Source organism: Gadus chalcogrammus, chromosome 14 (assembly GCF_026213295.1).
Source record: "Gadus chalcogrammus isolate NIFS_2021 chromosome 14, NIFS_Gcha_1.0, whole genome shotgun sequence".
Classification (NCBI taxonomy): Eukaryota; Metazoa; Chordata; class Actinopteri; order Gadiformes; family Gadidae; genus Gadus; species Gadus chalcogrammus.
Genome location: NC_079425.1, coordinates 26,823,942 through 26,844,458, shown reverse-complemented (window position 1 = coordinate 26,844,458; position 20,517 = coordinate 26,823,942). Strand labels below are relative to the sequence as shown.

The window sequence follows — 20,517 nt, the reverse complement described above, 5'->3', positions numbered from 1 at the left end:
CGAGAGAGGACACAGCAGGGAGGACCATCTCTCCTCAGACCTTCAGACCCTGGGCCTTCCAGCTCAACTCTCTCCTTAGACCCTGGACCTTCCAGCAGAACTGTCTTTTCCCCAGGAAGTGGTTAACAACCGACAACTGAAACCATTTCTTTAGAAAACAAGAAAAATGACATTTTCTCAACGCGGTGGGTTCCAAGAAATGCTACGGCGGTTCGAGGTGTGAAGCCGTCATCATTTTAGAGTAAACTTGGCAAGTCATTTTGGGGAATTGAGCTTATTGCGCAATCGTTTTTTAAGTGAATGAACCTCCAACTGAACTTGACATAAGTCCCACTGACCTACGAACACAAACACAAACTAGCTTTTATTCTGGACTTTGGCCATCCATTTGAATGAATTCGAAACAACACCCCACTGATTACCGTAACATCAGATCAATATTATTAAGCAGTAACAGAACACAACAGTCACAACTACACATTCAATACTGTGAAAAATCCCATCCAAACAATTCATTCTGTGATATTTACTGTGAGACACAAAAGCTACTGCATGGAACGATGAACAGGACCAGCTAACGTCAAACAAGCATCAATGTTTTAAAGGTCAGAATAAAAGTGATCTTTAAAGAACAGACACGTTGGTAATCAATGCTCACTCATCTTTCTGAAAGGCTTTCTGTCGATTTCCAATCAGCTACAACTATAGTGCTCATGTAAAACCACATTGCATTTATTTTAATACCAGCCCTGAAAACTGTCTCAAACAAGCAAGTAGCTCCTTATTATCAGAACAATGTTCTTCAAAGTAATCGAATTGGCAAATGACTTGGTCTTAGTCAAAAAACATATTGAATGTTTAACAAAGAGTTTTTCAGTCTCCTTCAAACGCATTACTAAACAAAAAGGAATAAAGTTCCTAAAGGATAACAGTCATGTATAATGTACAATCAATAGATTCTAGTAAAGCCATATGCTTGAAGGCAGAGCTATGGTACCAGAGGAGCCGAGGCTTCAGAGTAAAAGCGCTTCTTCAGAGTAAAAGCACTACCTTAGGCTTTAATGATCTGGAACAACTCAAGATGGTCCAAACACCCAAAGTGCATCTACTTTGGTGTTCAGCTTGAGTTGATTAGGAGGAACAACAGATGAACCAGCCTTAGCCTGAGGAGAACGTGTTCAGTGCCCACCTGTAGGACGAGTCTGTGGGCTGGTGGGGGAGATGGCCCCAGGTACCAAAGGAAAAGGAATCATGACAAATGAGTTGGTTATACTTCTAGATTTGTAAAGCAAGTTGATTTTGGAGGTCAAAAACAATAAGTAAAACCTTATCAAAGTCATTTGATAAGGCCTTATCAAATAATGGCAGTGTATTAAATGTTAGAATCCCAAGGTTAGCTCCTTGAAGGGTCTTCACATGAATCCACCAGCTCATCGTTCTATACGGCCTCCCAGAGGGAAACGTCTCACCTGACTACACACAGTTCTTGAGGATAAAGAGAACGCCTACTCCCCTGTCAGGGAAAGACTATATACCTTCACTTTCCTTCGTTTCCCAGATCTAGGGCAATGTCAGTCATCTGTGTCGTGTACTCGCACGGAATTTGAGATCATCTTAGTCATTGTGGTGAGCAAGGCAATCAAAGTTAACGCACAATTTTGGTGCAAAGTTCAAAGTGTTGGGTGGCATCAGTAACACACACATGATGATATAATGGGCCAAACAGACGTGACCTTTTGGTTGAGGATTATCCCCGGTAATGTAATGCATTATCCTCTCTAAAGGGACACATAATTGTATTTTAAGCACAAAGCATTAACATCAGATGGCATCACAAGCCTAGAAAAACAGACTGTAAAGGCAATTACTTCCCCACTATCCATGTCCATGCCGTAATTAAGATTGTTTTGAAGCGTTTACCTGCTCTATGGTACTCAATTAATCATCTTATACTATACTCCAGCTCACTTTATTAAGCTCGTAAAGTCTCCATCGTTCTGCCTCAAAAGCCCTCAAATCAGCAGACCTCAGATCAGCAGACCTCAGATCAGCAGACCTCAGATCAGCAGACCTCAGATCAGCAGACCTCAGATCAGCAGACCTCAAATCAGTAGACCTCTCCCAGCCTCAGTCCAGATTTCTGCTCTGTTCTGCTCTTCTCTAAGGCTCCCCGGGGGCCCTTCTTACACCAGGTGTGTGCGGCTCTGAGAAGTATCTAGCAGAGGAGGTTTGCGTTGACTGCCAACGGAAGGCCGACCCGGCAGTAGGAGCTCTCCTCCTCCTCCTCCTCCTCCTCCTCCTCCTCCTCCTCCTCCTCCTCCTGACTATGCCCACGGGCCAGAAGCTTCCACCTGCAGCACGGAACTGTCATGGTGATGCAGGACGGCCCACCAGTGGGGGGGGTTTAGTCTCTCTGATTCGTTGTCAACACCCACACAGCGTCAGAATACGGTCTGCCGATGTAGAGACCAAAGAGGAGCGATCGGAGACAATGTGAACAAATTGATGATTGATACCTGGCAGAACCGTAGCATTCTGAGAGGACTACAACGGCTACAACGGCGGAGTAATAAGAAGATATGAAGAGAAATACACAGAACGACACCACCAATCTGAAGGATGTGTGTATACTATCAGAGGGCTCCAAACTCATTATAAATATGCTTATCCATACACAATAATCCATGAAAGAAACAGAATATATACCACCAGGAGGAAAGTCATTCCTACATTCAGAGAGAGATGAGCGAAATGTCTTTACGGAATTCAAGTCAACAAAATGTGGACATTAAGTTACGACAATCATCTGACATTCGGGCACACACAAACACACGCACATGCGCACGCACACACGCTAGAGATAAGGGGTGAAGCGATGAGCTAGGTGTGGTCAAGGTGCCAGGGTGGGCTGACTTGAACGAGACCCACCGGCTCATCCTGAGAGGCTCTGGGTGCAAACAATGAAGGTTCCCTTTTCAAAGTTGATATCAGAGAAAACATAAAAAATTATTACTAATCAGCAGAGTTCTTGTGTGACAATGCGCTGCAATTCAATTAATAAACCAGTAGTCGTTAAATCAGTGACACGTTCACGGGCCACTCTGACCTGCTCTTCATAAGACTGCAGTCATCCATTATTCACCGGGCAAATAAAACACCAGGGGGCTTCTGCTGCTATCCCCTGGAAACCTGAGAACTCAAACAGGCCTTAAAGCCGTGCGGGGGTCTGCACTCACGTGGCCCAGGTTGACGAAGCTGTGCTTGCTGGCCACCTGCTCGGCGACCTCCTGGCCTCCAGGGATCTGGACGGCCCAGGTGTTGGTGTAGATCTTCTGGCAGAACGCTGGTCCCAGTCCTGACACAAGTAAGACCAGCAGCGCGGGGCCCAGGAGGGACTGGACCGGTCCGGCCCGGGGGCCTGTGGCCAGCGATGAGGGGCCACAAGCCATGGGTTCAGGAGCAGCGATCTGAGTTCAGGGGCCCTACGGCCGGTAGGTAGAGCAGGGGGCGAGAAGGGACAGTCACTGCACACCTGAGGAGACAGAGAGACGGTCAGAGGAGACAGGCATCACAGACAGACATCACACCCTGAGGAGACAGACACTACAGACGGTCAGAGGAAACAACATCTCATCTGTCTGATTTTGTCGAATCCGCTGCCGTGAGTGAGATATAAACTGACATCAACGTTAACGGCGTCACCAAGTGGGGGATTGAGCCTATATCATAGCAGTGGACACTTGACGGGGGATTGAACCTCTATAATAGCAGTAGACACTTGACGGGGGATTGAACCTACATCATAGCAGTAGACACTTGACGGGGGATTGAACCTCCATCATAGCAGTAGACACTAGACGGGGGATTAAACCTCTATCATAGCATTAGACACTTGACGGGGGATTAAACCTCTATCATAGCAGTAGACACTTCAGGGGGGATTGAACCTCTATCACAGCAGTAGACACTAGACAGGGGATTAAACCTCTATCATAGCAGTAGACACTTGACGGGGGATTGAACCTTTATCCAAGCAGCGGACACTTGACGGGGACCCGACCAAACTCCTACGGAAGAAAAAACCTCCTGGTCGTTTCCGGATCTCGTTGCTTAAAGGCAGGGATGGGCCCGCGGGTATGCGGCCCGCGACCCGCATGCCCACTCAGCCCGCACATAATAATAAAAAAAATACTAATAAAAAAAAATTATAATAATAATAATAATTGATCGAGTTACAGAAAACTCGTTCAAGAAAGATGAGAAGAATTCATAGAATTCAAAGGCAAACCCATGCGTCTAGTTTGCTTAGAAGCGATATCAGTCATTAAAGATATCCACTTAAGTCGCCACTACAACTACTATAACTGCTTGTTGGGTTTGAGTTCATTGAGTTGTTGCACTTAAAGGTTGCGTAGGTGATTCGCTTTTTTGGCCATTTTTGCAAAATTACTTGAAATCCTTATCATAACCCGCTTAATGCCACTGAGTTAGAAGTACTGACATGAAAATTAAACTTGTCAATCATCTGTGGAACGGGCAGGGCTCGAAAAACTCCAGCCAATCATTTCCATTGCCACCGAGTTTCATTGGACAGTAAGTACGTCAATCAAACGGTCGTACTGCACTCCCCCTCCCCCCCTCCCCCCCTCCCCCGCGCCCCGCGCCCCGCGCGCGACCCCTTCGTGCAGTACTCGTGACCCAGAGCTCGTGACCCAGAGCAAGCTCCTGTTTGTTGTTATCCTGCGGTATCTACTGGAACTAGTTAATCCACATTTGGACCTAGCAGTAGAAGACAATTTCCATGGCAGACAAGACGCCACCATCCCCACCACCAGCAAAGAGAAGGAAAACTCTTTTTCAGAGAGTAATTGATAATAAAAACGCTGAAAGAGAAAAACTGAAATCAAGAATAATCCTAGGCGCTGCTTTTGAACGTTGGCGCGAGAACGTATTCTCAGCAGGGGGTGCTGGAGAAAAAAAAACCGGCCTGCACTAGACTCGCAACTCGTCACATTGATAAAAAAGATATATAGCAGCGCAGCTCAATTACACCAGTGCATGCGCGCACAGTTGAAAATCGATCGTTGTGTTCACTTCCTTCACACCATGGTTCACATCCAGCTGCTCACAGAACAAGTTTAGCGCACCACCGCTACCCTCACACTTTTTCATATAACCTTTTTTCAGCACTAGGACATATGAGCATTAAATAAATGCTGCGTCTCAACATGCCTTGGACAGCAGCGAGGATGACTCGCTTTGCCACGGGCCGAAACAGTTCGGAGCGACCACAGCCAGAGCGAACACAGCGGGGCAGAGGAGTGTCAGGAAGTCTTTGGTGTACACATCAGTACGGCCTATTTGCACTACTGTTTAGTGGCAATGCAGTGTTTTATTCTATGCCTTTTTATTTTCGTATATTATTTCAATTAATACAATTTATTTATTCATGAAATCAAGATCTGGTCTTCAAATCTTTTTTCCAAATATAGGTCGTATTACAATGGGGTTTGTGTTTATATTCGGACCAATACGGTACAGCGGACGCTCACATGACGTTAAGCATTTCCTGGTGCATAATGTGACGCTTCAGAACCTAAAATCCCGTTTCTCCCCGTTGATACGACAACACATAACCGGCGTTTTCAGAAATCGCCACTTTGGCCGGAGTTTTTAGAAATGATCGTTTTCTGTGATAAGACAGGGCCTCGGACAGGGGGTGTTGCAGCACCCCCAAAACCCCTACTTCCCGCGGTACTGGGTGCAATTTACAGCTGAATGTAGTGCCATGTTGTTAAACGAAAACCTACGCTAGCCTGGCTCGCTCTCGCGCATCTCTGTTCGCGCTCGTGCATGATTGCGCGTCCAGGTACTTGGAATGGGTGGAGTCAGAGCCAGCGTTGAAGGAGAGGGGGTAGGACCATTTGAGTTGTGTATTTTCAAAATCTGCTGGCGTTTCGCAAATCGCGTACCCAACCTTTAATGTTGGGCCACTGTTTTCCAGTTTTTTGACTTCATTGAATGATGATGTATGTGAGCCCTTTGCACTGACAAAAATACTGACCATTCATGTGGCTGTTTGAGCATGGAAAACATGAAATTAATGTATGTTGGTTCAATTAACATACCGTACATAGGTTATGATTCTGGACGATTTTTTAGTTAGTGGCCATCGCCAAAATGCACCAGAATACAGGAAAGGCCTAAAAATTTTTTTTGTTTGGTTCCGGTTTCCGACCGACCCTGTCCATTTGTGTGCGACCCAAATTATTTTATGAGCTTTAAAAAAAAAAAAAAAATTGCATTTTTTTTTTATGCAAACTATAATTACGTTTTTGTACAGCATCTCTTCATTCTGTACAAGGATGAGCGCATTCTCTCGTTTTTAAATGAAAACAACCTACTTATCATTCGCTGCCGCTGGAAAAAAATAAAATAAAAAAATAAAATAAATTCCCTACCTACCCATGACCTCAACTGACAACCAACAGGAACCAAACTTTTTTTTTTTTTAGGCCAAATCATCTACCAAATTCAAAATTATGTAGCTTCTCTCAGCTCACGTTTAGTTGAAGTGTGCAGTCATGTGGCCCTCCGATGGTTATGATAAAAAATGTGGCCCTCTTTATCATGAAAGTTGCCCATCCCTGCTTAAAGGGATCCGTACGACAGAGAATTGGAAGTATAAACTCTTACTTTCTTTGGAGGTTTTATACCAGATATAAAAACTTGAGTTAAGAATATGAATGATGCAATAACAATAGTGCCCTCTGCAATTTAATAAAAATGGCATCACAAGGAGGTTAATAAGCTTTTGAAACCCAGATACGAGGTAATGGAGCCAAGTTACATCATCAAAAGACCTAAAGTAAAGGCTTTCCATAAAGGCTTAAAGACAAACTTTAAGTGTGAACCATTTTCTGTATGATAACGATTCACTCAATTGTCTTCAAAATTAGGGCGGTCTTGTCTTGTTCGACGACAGAATTAGTGGCCAGAATTGATCACACTAGTTTTCGACAGCCAAATGGAGGCAATCTTGATTAAAGCTGTTCTTTAAATAATGCTTTGGACATCCAATTTCCTGCCACATAATTCATAAGCCCAATAATTCTTATTTCATACTTCCAGACCATCAGCCACATAATCATATTTCATAAACCAGATATAACTGCTTCATGTGCCACATACTTCCAAAGACAAAAGGGATTTTCCCCCCAAAATAGGCCGATGTTGGCATGAATTGCTGAAAATGAAAGCCTGTTTAAATGTTAAGTACAAAAGAATGGTAAATCTTGTATTAATGTGATGCCATCCAACCAGCCAGTAATTAGAGCTCAGAACAAATCCATGAATCCACAAAAAACTATTTACATTTGTTGAATAAAAGAAGAAACCTCTTTAACGACACATTACCTTAGATTAAGGAGTCCTTAGTGAGTAACCATCTGAGAAAGGGACATTACCTTAGATGAAGGAGACCTTAGTGAGTAACTAGTGCTGGTACTACTGGGTATATGTGGGCTGATGTTTGCCCAAACCAAACACTCAGAATCAACAGAATCGTCCACTGGTTCACCTATTGATCTCCTTCTGGGAGGAACTGATCGCTGTAAACATCCAGCAGCAGTCTGAGCAGAGCCGACTGGCTGCCGACCCGAGACACTCAAGGTGTTCCCGGGGTCAGCTGATTAATCCCCCTTAGTAGATCCCTGTTCGGTTCCCAACCTGCCCGGGTCTAGTTTAGGGGCCCGCTGAACGCCCCGGCCCCCAGCCCTCCGTTACCCAACGGGTCAGGGCCAAGGTCCTGTCTGGACTGGGACTGGACCCAACAACCCTTCTGTAAACAGTGCACATGTTTTAGAATTGTACATTGAATATTTCACGCGATCCATGTTGACCGTGACGGAGAGTGGGTTATAGCCATCGCTTCAGAAGAAACCTTCAGAAAAGACTTTCCCCTTTGGCTTTGTGATCAATACAGCGTGTTCTCTGGAACCCTGACACACATCTGACAAGTGTCAGACCATTGTCGGACAGGTGTCAGACCTGGTCTGACCCACGGACGCAAAACCAGCAGATCCCTGTAGGCATCGTACTGGAGGGCCCTAAACCAATAACACCAGTACGAGATGGTGGGCAAACATACTGCTGTTGAATCGTTCAATTATTCTGTGGATTCAAATCAATGCGTGTTGAAGTAATCTTTACCGATTGAAAAAGACAGGGACATGAATCAGCCTCTAGGTTAATAAAGCGGGTGTTCATGGTAGGGCCCGACCGATATTGATTTTTGAGTGCCGATGCCGATTATTTTCAGAGAAAAATTACGATTACATCGGCCAATTGAAAACAAAACATAAAAAAGCATATAAAACGTAGTTTATGATACCTTAAATATACATTAAACACTTTTGACGAATATGTGAATTGAATGCAGAACCTTTGAGTGTGTTACAATACATTTACAGTCAAAAATTAGTGTAATGTAAAATAAATAAATAACTCCCAATGTGCTGCGCTCGTGAGCAGTGACTAACACGTGCGTGCTGAGCAGTATGGTCTCACCGTTAGAGTCTACAGTATAACAAATTAACATGGCCTGGGACCTAAAGAAAAACAGGCACAACATGCACAAACGACGCGTCTTGTGTACATTGTGAGGTGAGCGCGCAGCTGCCTGAGCGAGCGTGCTTTCATGTTGTACGGTAAAATTCAATCTCCTCTTTTTTACTCCAGTAAAATTTGTTAGTTAGCAAGGCGAGTAGGAGTGCAATCTGCAGGATACTAAGCGCAATAACATTTCTAAAAAATAACAATAAATCGGTTGTAATCGGCGTCTTTTTGGCAGATGATTATTTTCAAAAAGGTTATAATCGGCCGATTAAATCGGCAGGCCGATGAATCGGTCGGGCCCTAGTTCATGGTATAGCTCACAGGGCTTATGGTTAATAAAGCCTGTGTTCAAGGTATAGTGGGCTGATGGTTAATAACGCATGTGTTCATGGTATAGCTCAGAGGGCTGATGGTTAATAACGCATGTGTTCATGGTATAGCTCAGAGGGCTGATGGTTAATAAAGCCTGTGTTCATGGTATAGCTCAGAGGTCTGATGGTTAATAAAGCATGTGTTCATGGTATAGCTCAGAGGTCTGATGGTTAATAACGCATGTGTTCATGGTATAGCTCAGAGGTCTGATGGTTAATAAAGCATGTGTTCATGGTATAGCTCAGAGGGCTGATGGTTAATAAAGCCTGTGTTCATGGTATAGCTCAGAGGGCTGATGGTTAATAACGCACGCATTCATGGTATAGCTCAGGGGGCTGATGGTTAATAAAGCCTGTGTTCATGGTTCAGATCACAGGGCTGACCACGTTCCTTCTCTCTTTGACCCCATGACTCACGTCACGGCCGTGTGTTTGGCTTTCAGTGTGCCCAGAGGGAGAGGCGTGCCGCGTTCCTGTTTGGGGTTTAAATCTGATAAAGTTCAGGGAAACAGAAGTTTTGTTGACAGCAGTGGCTTGTGTCTAGACGTGGTCACAGCCATACAACAAGGGCTGACCAGTAAGACGCAACATGGCCAAGCCAAAGGAAACCACAACGCAGCAGCGTCCTGCTGGAGAAGGGAGGGGACCTTTACGGGCGGGCGGGTTTCACCGGTGGGAACTTCCCAGAAGTGTTGGTAGAAACAAACAAATTCAGGGACAGAGAAGTAGAAGGAGATCTACCCACACGCGTGAGGTCTTCATACTACTGAAAGAGTAGAGTCGGCACTTCACACTGAGTCTGAACTGTATCTCACTTCTACGCTATTTATTATATATTATGTCCATATTTCGATCATTTGGCATCTTTGTCAGTCTTTGTCAACATTATATAAATGTTTTCTTTGCAAAATGATTGTTATATCTAACAACATTCTATGCTATATCAAATAATCTGATATAAGATATCTGAATATCTTCCACAATGGGTTTGTGTATCCAACACATTAGCCACATTGTAGCACAAGAATATTTGAGAGCTAGTGACCTCTGGGTACATACCAGTACTCAGAACCAGTGACCTCTTGGTACATACCAGTACTCAGAACCAGTGACCTCTGGGTACATAATATCAGTACTCAGTCAGAACCAGTGACCTCTGGGTACCTTTTCCATCAGGCCCACTTGTGTCTTTCCAGCCAGAGGCTGTGGTTTCCAGTGTACTCCTTCAACACCCGACCGGTGACGTGTGGTTCCCAGTGTACTGAGTGAACACCTGAGTGCTGTTGGTGTGACCAGCTGGCCATCAGCTGATGCCATTATGACAGCAAAAATTCACTCAAGAGAACCTTTGACCTTACTGTCCAGAGACCGCAACATGTGTGCAATCCAACAACGACTGCACCTAGATTCATAATCCAGGATAATCCTCTCCACCACCGTATTTTCACATGAAAAGTCAACATATTGAAAGAAAATACATAATTAATCAGTAATCAAAAGAAAGGAAAATGTTACAAAATACAAGGGGCTCACCATACACACAGAAAACAACCTTCAGATCAGAACTCTGTTGAAACTGACAGTGTGTCAACATTGTGCTTGTTGGGATCATTGTTGGGACTGGATTAGTTTCCAATTTGTTTGAACGACCTTTGAAAAAGAAATCTGCCGAAATAGCAATTAAGTCCCGCACAATTTCCGCAACCTACACACAGCAAACATGATGATATGAAGCATTGGGATAAATATAGCTGCTGAATAATATCCTGCATTACAATATGGTCTGTATTCTTTCCTCGAAAGATTAAACATCCAAATATACTTTTATAATTCAGAACCAACCGGAAAAAAAAACATCAAACACAATTATGGAGTAGAGGAATGTTGAAATAAAGCAGTCCTCAGCAAATAAAACGAGTTTGTATTTCTATAGATATTACAAAACAACGCCTGTAGCATATCGACTGATGTTTCTATATACTGAAGTTTCTACTGATGTTTCTACCTCTGGGTACACATACCAGTACTCAGAACCAGTGACCTCTGGGTACCTTTTCCATCAGGCCAATTGTGTCTTTCCAGCCAGAGGCTGTGGTTCCCAGTGTACTCCTTCAACACCTGACTGGTGACGTGTGGTTCCCAGTGTACTGAGTGAACACCTGAGTGCAGTTGGTGTGACCAGCTGGCCATCAGCTGATGCCATTATGACAGAAAAGAGAATTACTGATGTTTAAACGTCAACAACCAAGTTGTTTTGATAAGAAGCCCATGCTTTATCTGGAAAAACATACGAAGACAGTCAGTAAAATGCAATAAAGTTAATCCTCTGAACCGAGCGAACAACAAATAAAGCCGTACCCTGAACCTCAGAAACGATAATTTCTACTGGATAAACAAGTCGTTTAGTTCCAGATAGACGAGGTCAGATAGTCGGAGATCTGCCCCGACCACCTGCCCTCCCAGACACACAACCTGCCCTCCCAGACACACAACCTGCCCTCCCAGACCCACAACATGCCCTGCCAGACCCACAACCTGCCCTGCCAGACCCCCAACCTGCCCTGCCAGACCCCAATATTCACTCACAGACGCACAACCTGCCCTCACAGACCCACAACCTGCCCTCAAAGACCCACAACCTGCCCTCAAAGACCCACAACCTGCCCTGCCAGACACACAACCTGCCCTCACAAACCTACAACATTCACTCACAGACCCACATCCAGCCCTCACAGACCCACAACCTGCCCTCACAGACCCACAGCATGCACTCACAGACCCGTGACTGGAGCCCCGCTGAGCTGCTCCTCCGCCGGGCGACACGTCGGGGATTCTTCCGCCTTCTCAGCAACAACTTGACGTAAATAAAGCCGCCTGACAAACACAAACACGTGGCTCCATCCCTCATCCATACCGAGTTTTCCTACATGTTGACAGATGATCCGGTCAGCAGGAAAGCGGAATGAGGAGGAGCAGGAGGAATACCTCCGCACCGACACAAGGACCGGGTCCACGTCACCCAGCCGCGGGTTAACGGGCACCGCGACGCACACAGACGCACCGCGACGCACACATCCACGGACCGCGTCCCCCCGGAGCCCCGCGGTGCCAGGCAGCAGGGCCAGGCGACGCGGAGAGGTTAACGCTAGCTTAGCGGACCCGTCAGGAGCCACAAATAAGTCGGGAAACTTTGCGTCGATCACTCACCAGCTGTCCTCACATGGCGCGGCGTGTCGCGGTCCGCGTCACAGTTCTCCGCCGCCGTGCGACCACACCGGAGAATAACGGGGAGAAGATAACGCTGAATTGTTGATTATAAATAGTCATGATACCCCCCCCACCGCCGACTTAGACCGCTAAGTACAACCCCCAGGAAATACGTCACTGCGATGGAGAAACTGCACATCTACTTGTGGATGGCTCGTGTCGCACTCTAACAGCGCCCCCTGGTGTCAGAGCACAGCATCACACGCAGAGGGCAGCCTGTTTATCCTGAGGTTCAGCGTGACAGCGTCTGATTGCCTATAAACATTATTAAACAAATCGTAGTTTTGGTTGATCTATTTGAACTATTTTAAGTTAGTTTGAAAACACCATATCTTTATGCAGAAGTATTCATCAAGGGCACCTGGTCAACCACCAAAAAGTACTATTTCGATATCTGCTGTACAGTATGTTGTTTATGTGATAAGAAATAGCCTGTAGGCTTACTAGCAATAATATATAATACCAGGGAATTCCATAAAGAAAAGTGATTTTAAAAAGAACCATAGGTATGACACTGTTCAAAACAAAATCTTTATTCAAATTACAAATGGGACAATGATATATAGAGTCAAGGGACAAATAAATACAAATGTGCTGGAGGAAGTTAATCTATTAGCCGTAGCAGAATCCATGCAGCCAGGAAACAACGGGCGAGTCTGTCTGCTGATCTGGAGGCCGGAGCCCCGTTCCTCCCTGTGGACACACAACAATATTAATACAACAACACAACAGCATCAAGCAACACTACAAAACAACATCATCAAAACAACATAACCACACAACATCATTAAAATACAACAACACAACCACACAACATCAATACAATACAACAACACAACATCAATACAATACAACAACACAGCATCATCAATGCAACAACACAACACAACATCATCAATACAATAACACAACATCATCAATAGAATACAACAACACAACACCATTAATACAACAACACAACTACCCAACATCATCAATACAACAACACAACAACATTAATACAACAACACAACATCATCAATACAACAACACAACATCATCAATACAACCACGCAACACCATCAATACATTACATCAACACAACACAACATCATCAACACAACACAATCACGGCCTCAGACTGCAGCGCCCACATGGAGCCCAGTGTGTGTGTGTGTGTCCCCTCTCAGCCCCCAGAGGGTCCGGCCGCGCCGTGGTCCTGAAGAGGCCCCGCCCCCCCGCCCCCCCGCCCCCCCTCACCTCTCATCTCCAGCAGCACGTCCCCCTCGTACTGGGCCAGGCCCAGGGCGTGGCGCTGCCGGCCGTCCAGCTCCGCCCACTGCTCCGGGGTCACGGCCCAGGCCTGCTCCCCGCTCAGCCAGGACAGCTGGGCCGCGCTCAGGACCACCTGCAGAGCAGAGGGGGTCATCATCTCTATACGTATGCAAACAGATCTGTTTCAAAAGATGTTTTTTACACTTCCAAATATGCCCGTCTTATGCACGTCTTTATCCCGGTATGGTCCGAGCGTTTAAACTGCCCGAGGTAAATTGCCGGCTTGAGCTAGCACCCCAATTTACCCTCCCGGACCCTACACACATTGGCGGTTTCATTTTGATGTAAAGGCTTGGGGAGAGGTGTTGCTGCGTTGTCTAGACAGAGACAACGCAGCAATATCATCATGAGTAGTTATAGCTGAAGAAGTGTTCATGAAGTCTATGCAATACTATTGTATAGCCTACTATTGTTGTTTTTATAATTGCCATTTCACTATTTTCCTCAAATTCATGTGCTGAATAGTAATAATAATAATAATAATAATAATAATAATAATAATAAATGAATTTTTTTATTTAGCGCTAATAATAGTATATAATAATAGTGACCTGGTTGTGCGTGCTTGCGTGTGTCTGTTGGGTTATCTGGATTATATAGGATGTAGCAAGCAAGTGATAACCAGTGATAACCAGATAAAACAGTTAAAACGGCGAGGTGCTGACCATCATGGGAGAGAAGGTGATGCAGGCGCATTAAACGAAGACGGGGAGAGATGATGCGATATACGAGAAAGACGCAGAGAACCATTTCTTACGGGAAGGAGCGACCGTACCGGCTAAGCATATGAAAAGGTAGACGTATGTTGGGAGGCCCTTTGTGTGCCGCATGAGGCGCTTTGTTTTTGTTTCGACCTGAATATTGGTGGTATCCATACAGGGTCTTACCGCCATCTTCTTGGGGGGGATCAGGGGAATGGCTTCCAGTGTGAGACCCTCTATCTGCTCTCTCACCAGGGAGGACAGAGCCATGTCCTGCAGCCCCGCTGACCCCAACAAACACAGAGAGAGTCACCACGCAGCCCATCCAACCCCCCCCCAGGCTCCTCCCCCCGGGACCCGGCCTACCTGCCAACGTCCCGATCTCGGTGAACACCTCGGGCCCCCAGCCGGACACCGCCCCGAAGGCCTCGGGCCGGGACAGCCGCCCGGTCAGGGCCTGAAGCTGCTCCTCTGAGCAAGGCAGCACCGCCTCCCGCAGGAACAGGACAGCCAGGCTGCCGGTTCAACACACGTTACGCTCTGATGGAGTACAGGCGCTTTCTCTAGCTGGGACATTCAATCCGTTAGTTGCTACGGTAACGAGCGGTTAGAATGAGCGATCTGCACAGCACCCTCTAAAGAAGATCAGTACTTTGCTCGCTTGGGAATACATTCTTACATCTGCTCATTAGCGTGAGCGATTAATGAGGACCGGGGGTTAATTAACCGACACACACGACTCCTGGCCCCGGGAGCCATCGCAGATGAGCTCTGGCCCCCAACGTGTGTTAACTGTTTCTCGCTGCTCAAGAAGCCTTCAGGGGGGGTCCCTCTACTGAGGGGGGGGGTCCCTCACCTGAGATTGTAGGCGTCGATCCGGTTGATCTCGGGGGGGTGCAGGCCGCAGACCAGCCCCCCGAGTGACGCCAGGTCCGGCGCCGTCAGCTGCTCCACCCTCTGTCGCCGCTTCCTCAGGACACTCACGACCACCGCCCTCATCTGATAGGACGAGACAGCTGTCAGCCTGATGTCCTGCAGGCCCCGCCCCTGCAGGCACCCCCCCCCCCCCCCCCCCCCCCCGCCTGCCCCTGTCCCCTCCCCCGCCCCGCTCACCTTCTGGGGATCCAGGCTAGAGCTGGGCGACTAATCGATTTTTAATCGTAATTCGATTTATGGTTTAGGACATTTTTAAAGAAGCAAATCAATCAAAAAAATTATATGTATACATATATATATTTAAAAACATAAAATAATAAGAGTAAAATATCAACATGGCAGCATGAGCTGAATAAAGTGTGTAGAGCTTGCTTGAAGTCTGTGGCAAACCAAAAGCAGCAGCACAACACATTTATTCCAACATCTTAAACTGAGGCATGAGTGGGTATTTTTTGGCCAAATCACCCAGCCCTACTCCAGGCCCCGTCCCCGTCCCCCCCGCTACCTTCTGAGGGCTCCAGGCCCCAAGGGCCCCCAGCTGCTCCAGGACCCCCGGCTGGGCGAGCTCTGCCTCCTGCAGCTCCCTCTCGCCCATCTCGGTGACCACCGCGCCCAGCAGCAGAAGCTGCTCCGCGCTCAGCTCCCTCGCTGGACCCAAGACCTGGAGGAGAGACGGGGAGGCTCACTCAGAACACGCTGGTTCATTCTGTCTCTCTGTTTGTATGTGTTTGTGTCTGTTTGCAGCTGTGTGTGCGTGTGTGTGTGCGTGTGTGTATCTGTGTGTCTGTGTGTGCGTGTGTGTATCTGTGTGTCTGTGTGTGTGTGTGTGTGCGTCTCAGTGCGTATCTGTCTGTCTTTGTAGGTGTGTGTGTGTGTGTGTGTGTGTGTGTGTGTGTGTGTGTGTGTGTGTGTGTGTGTGTGTGTGTGTGTGTGTGTGTGTGTGTGTGTGTGTGTGTGTGTGTGTGTGTGTGTGTGGGTGTGTGTGTGGGGGCTCCAGATGCCAACATGATTACAGCCCATTGATTCGGGGCCAAGTATTGATCAGACGTGTTGGCCGAGGATTCAAAGTCCACCCTGTTCAGTTAGCGTCAGGTCTGGAGCCACCGGCTGCTCAATATATTTGTCAACACAACAAGTGTAAGAAAGGTCAGATCAATTATTAAGAAAACAGTGTTGGATCCAGCTATGTGTCCCTGGAAGGCTGAAGTGACCACAGACCCCCCCCCCCCCACAGACCTGTCTGAATTTAACCACACCCACCTGTATGTAGCCCCACCCCCCCTCACCTTTCTGCACTTTAACCACAGCCCCCCCCACCCACCCACCTGTCTGTAGCCCCACCCCCACTCACCTGTCGGTACTTTAACCACAGCGCCCCCCACCCACCCACCTGTCTGTAGCCCCACCCCCCCTCACCTGTCGGTACTTTAACCACAGCGCCCCCCACCCACCCACCTGTCTGTAGCCCCACCCCCCCTCACCTGTCGGTACTTTAACCACAGCGCCCCCCACCCACCCACCTGTCTGTAGCCCCACCCCCCCTCACCTGTCGGTACTTTAACCACAGCGCCCGGCGTTGCTCCGGGCTCAGGGACTTGTCCTGACCAATCACGTCCACACACAGCCTCAGATCCTCCGGGGTCATTCGGCTCAGCTGATTGGCCGTCCAGGCGGAGGGAGTGGTCCCTCTGATGTCCGCACAGCTTGGGACCGGGACTGGGGAACAGGAGCACGGTGACACACTGGTACTGAGGGCCGGAGCTCTGACTGTGGAGGCAGTCTGCTGCTCATCAGGGACCAACAGTGAACGGTGAACGGACTGCATCTATACAGCGCCTTACAAACCAGCGGCCGCTCAAAGCGCTTTACAATGTGGGTTCAGACATGTGGGTTCGGACATGGTGGTTCAGACATGTGGTGTCCATGGTTACCAGAACATCAGTTGTACTACGAGCTCCAATGACAGAGACCTTTAGCTCTCCTGCTCCGTGGCCTGACGATCCCTCGTAGCAGGCCGTCCGTGAGCTCTGCCCGTCGACGGGGGTCAGTGCAGTGGGCATCACAGGCCCGGCCCACCCTCGTCTCCTCCCAGCGCCGCTGCGCCACCAGCACCTGCTCCACCGCGTCCCGGGTCAGCACGGCCTGACCAGGACACCCCACACAGCACGAGACAGGTTGAGCATTCACTGAGAAGCCTGGTCAGCCATGATAGAGCTTAACACAGGAGATAGGCAGAAAGGTTCAAAGTGTGTGTGTGTGTGTGTGTGTGTGTGTGTGTGTGTGTGTGTGTGTGTGTGTGTGTGTGTGTGTGTGTGTGCGTGTGTGTGTGTGTGTGTGTGTGTGTGTGTGTGTGTGTCTCTTTGTGTTTTTGTGTGTGTGATCTTGTGAACACGTGTGTGTGTGTGTGTGTGTGTGTGTGTGTGTGTGTGTGTGTGTGTGTGTGTGTGTGTGTGTGTGTGTGTGTGTATGTGTGTGTGTGTGTGTGTGTGTGTGTGTGTGTGTGTGTGTGTGTGACAGTGTGTAAGCGAGTGTGTGTGTGTGACTGTGTGTGAGTGTGTGTACTCCAGCAGCTCCCCACCAGGGGGATAGAGTTGATCTGCTTGGCCGACAGCGTGAGGACCAGCCGTCCTAGATGTTCCACGTCCTGGACCTCCCACTTGGACGGCTCCCTGGGGAACAGCACAGTGAGGCTCAATCAGTAACGCAGCACATGAGGATGTCTGGTGGGGAACGGCCACTGGGCGGCTGCTCCCTCAGAAACCAGAGGATTCATCTGGAGATCATCCATTCACTGAACTGCCTCTATGACGTTGTTATACTGCTGCAGTACAGTCTGCCGTACGGTGAAATTCAGATGGGGAATACATTGAAGGTCATAGAAGCGTAAACACCACTAGAACAGGAAGTAGACTCTAGTAGTGATTTATAAACAGGAGGTAGATCCTCTAGTGGTACTTTATAAACAGGAAGTAGACCCTATAGTGGTACTTTATAATGTGGCAGCCTGAGATACCCCCCATGCCCCCCGGTCCAGTACCCCAGCAGGGTCCTCTCTCCCAGCAGGGGCCCCAGGCCCCCCAGGGGGTCACTGGGCCAGCAGTAGCCCCTCAGGTCGTCCAGCCGCACGATGAGGGCCTCGCGGTCCACCAGGGCCAGAGTCCCCCGCTCCAGGAAGGGGACCAGGGGCCCCAGCAGGTCCAGGCTGTCCCCCTCGAGGGCCCCTTCAGCTAGGGCCCTGGGGGAAGCCTGCAGAGACACAGACAGACCTGTGGTGGGACGGGGGCAGAACCTCACAGGACCATTGTGATCTGGGTTCTGTCTTCTCTTCTGCCCTGATGATGCTTAGAGGACAGTAGGTACGGTTTAGGGTCTAGTTACGCTCCTCACTCTATGACTGTCACAGAGCCACTATTGGTAGACTAATCGTGTCTCTCCTGCTGTGTGTCAGTACCAGGACAGAGTGTCTCTGTGTGTTCAGTACCAGAACAGAGTGTCTCTACTGTGTTCAGTACCAGGACAGAGTGTCTCTACTGTGTCAGTACCAGAACAGAGTGTCTCTACTGTGTCAGTACCAATCCAGACTGTCTGTAATGCAGTGTGTTGTTGAGTCAGTACCAGGACGGTCAGGGCCCGCTCGGCTAGGTGCATCTGCTTGTAGCGCGGGAGCGTCAGGAACGCCGGGAGGTTCCTCCTGAGCAGGACCAGGATCCGGGTCAGAGACGTGTTGGAGAGCCGCTCGGCCATGGTGACGCTGGAACAGAAGACTCGTCCGTTCAGAGGTCAGACCACGGGGACACACAGGTAGGATCAGGGCTTATGCACAAAGGATCAATCGTTGCTGGTGAATATGAATATATTATGATAGGCATTCTTACGGTAGCGCTGCAGCGAACCAGGGGTGGAGATCATCCAGTCTGATCTCCGGGTGGATTCTCAGCTCTTCCACGATACATTTCCTCTGGTTGAAAAATAAACACATACATGAACCTTGAGTTTAATTATTCAAATATATTCATATTATTTGTAATAATATTTGAGTTAAATAGAAATGCTCAGCATTTATTTTATGAGATTTAATTATATTTATACATAATGTAAATGTATGCATATATTCGATGTGTATGGGTTTGGGTGTAACTTTTTTTACTCACCAGAGCCGGTCTTATAATTTCAGGAAGATCACTGACCAACTTAACTAACTTTGAAAAGTCTGTGTCATTGTTCCAAAGCCTAAGCCAATCACAGCTCATTCCACCGGTCATGTGACCTAGATCCCTACAACCAAAAGACATGACATGTTTTGATCGTATGATGGATGGTTTGGATTGAACAGAGGATGGAAAGGGGTTTATTCTTACTGAACCAATTCTCTGCTGATGTTTTTAACTTCTTGGATCTTCTTGAACAGCAGTTGGGCCTATTAAAGAAATACAAATACAACCCTTTGATCAGCTTCATAATTAAGAAATAAAGGTCACTCTGTCTTCCCGAGCATCATTTGTAGCTATGGGCTGTTGTAGTCCTGGCAACAGGTCGTTTGCGTTCGCCCTTCTTTAAAAGATCCAAGCGACTTTTAAATGTTATAACCCGAAACCTGTGAATTTTTCTGAAGAAATCACAAATGAAAAGTCTTCAGAATCATCCTAGACGCTGACCTCCAAATTGCACTTATTATGTTCATGATTATCTCAAAATGTCATGACATTCAAAACCTTTCCCCGCATGAAAGCGAGCTATAATAGCATCCAGAAAAATGAAAGAACTGCTAATTAGCTTCTTATTATAACAACAGCGAACAATAGTGAACACAAAGGAAACTCTAAAGGGAACAAAGCGCTATTCCTCCTTGGTGACAGGATGAATGTGGTCCGGGTGCTATGCTATTCCATCAGGCAGCCCGCCCTGGCTGTGACAAAATGGCTTTGAAGCAGGCATTACTAATTCATAACGACGTGTGGGACGATATTGTACCACATCCAAACTAATTAGCGTGATGGTGATTGATGCGTGCTGCGTGTTCATATCCTCAACGTCTCGCTTGAAGCATAGCCAATGAGCTGCCGCTGAATGGGAGTCTGGACCTCACCAGCACCTGGTCTACAGGCGTACGGAACCTGTCTGTGGTGTACCAGGGTCCTGGTGGTACACCAGGGTCCTGGTGCTACACCACAGACAGGCCCTGGTGTATCACAGAGAGGCTTTGGTGTATCACAGACAGGTCCTGGTGTACCACAGACAGGTCCTGGTGTACCACAGACAGGTCCTGGTGTACCACAGACAGGTCCTGGTGTACCACAGACAGGCCCTAGCAG

The 20,517-nt window shown here is 47.5% G+C and overlaps 2 protein-coding genes across 5 annotated transcripts in view; both read right to left on the bottom strand.

Moving 5' to 3' along the window:
* The window catches only part of furina (furin (paired basic amino acid cleaving enzyme) a), a 62,006-nt gene extending 49,661 nt beyond the window's left edge, over window positions 1-12,345 (bottom strand). The window contains exons 1-2 of one of the 4 annotated variants that reach the window (XM_056608147.1): window positions 12,195-12,345; window positions 3,237-3,532 (exon numbers count right to left, since the gene is read on the bottom strand). In XM_056608147.1, the coding sequence (XP_056464122.1) occupies window positions 3,237-3,449 (213 nt within the window). In that variant the 5' untranslated portion in view covers window positions 3,450-3,532; window positions 12,195-12,345. Of the gene's footprint in view, window positions 1-3,236; window positions 3,533-7,416; window positions 11,427-11,901; window positions 12,166-12,194 lie in introns of those variants that run through there. The other 3 variants (XM_056608149.1, XM_056608146.1, XM_056608148.1) reach the window with 3 other exon arrangements.
* Window positions 12,346-12,790: 445 nt separating this feature from the next.
* The window catches only part of LOC130403076 (stereocilin), a 17,613-nt gene continuing 9,886 nt past the window's right edge, over window positions 12,791-20,517 (bottom strand). Inside the window, exons 16-29 of the mRNA XM_056607224.1 lie at window positions 19,564-19,622; window positions 19,357-19,480; window positions 19,081-19,163; window positions 18,821-18,956; window positions 18,243-18,451; window positions 17,784-17,874; window positions 17,176-17,347; window positions 16,752-16,921; window positions 15,711-15,866; window positions 15,126-15,268; window positions 14,636-14,784; window positions 14,456-14,553; window positions 13,494-13,641; window positions 12,791-12,947 (exon numbers count right to left, since the gene is read on the bottom strand). Of these exons, the coding sequence (XP_056463199.1) occupies window positions 12,859-12,947; window positions 13,494-13,641; window positions 14,456-14,553; window positions 14,636-14,784; window positions 15,126-15,268; window positions 15,711-15,866; window positions 16,752-16,921; window positions 17,176-17,347; window positions 17,784-17,874; window positions 18,243-18,451; window positions 18,821-18,956; window positions 19,081-19,163; window positions 19,357-19,480; window positions 19,564-19,622 (1,827 nt within the window). The 3' untranslated portion in view covers window positions 12,791-12,858. The remainder of the gene's footprint in view (window positions 12,948-13,493; window positions 13,642-14,455; window positions 14,554-14,635; window positions 14,785-15,125; window positions 15,269-15,710; window positions 15,867-16,751; window positions 16,922-17,175; window positions 17,348-17,783; window positions 17,875-18,242; window positions 18,452-18,820; window positions 18,957-19,080; window positions 19,164-19,356; window positions 19,481-19,563; window positions 19,623-20,517) is intronic.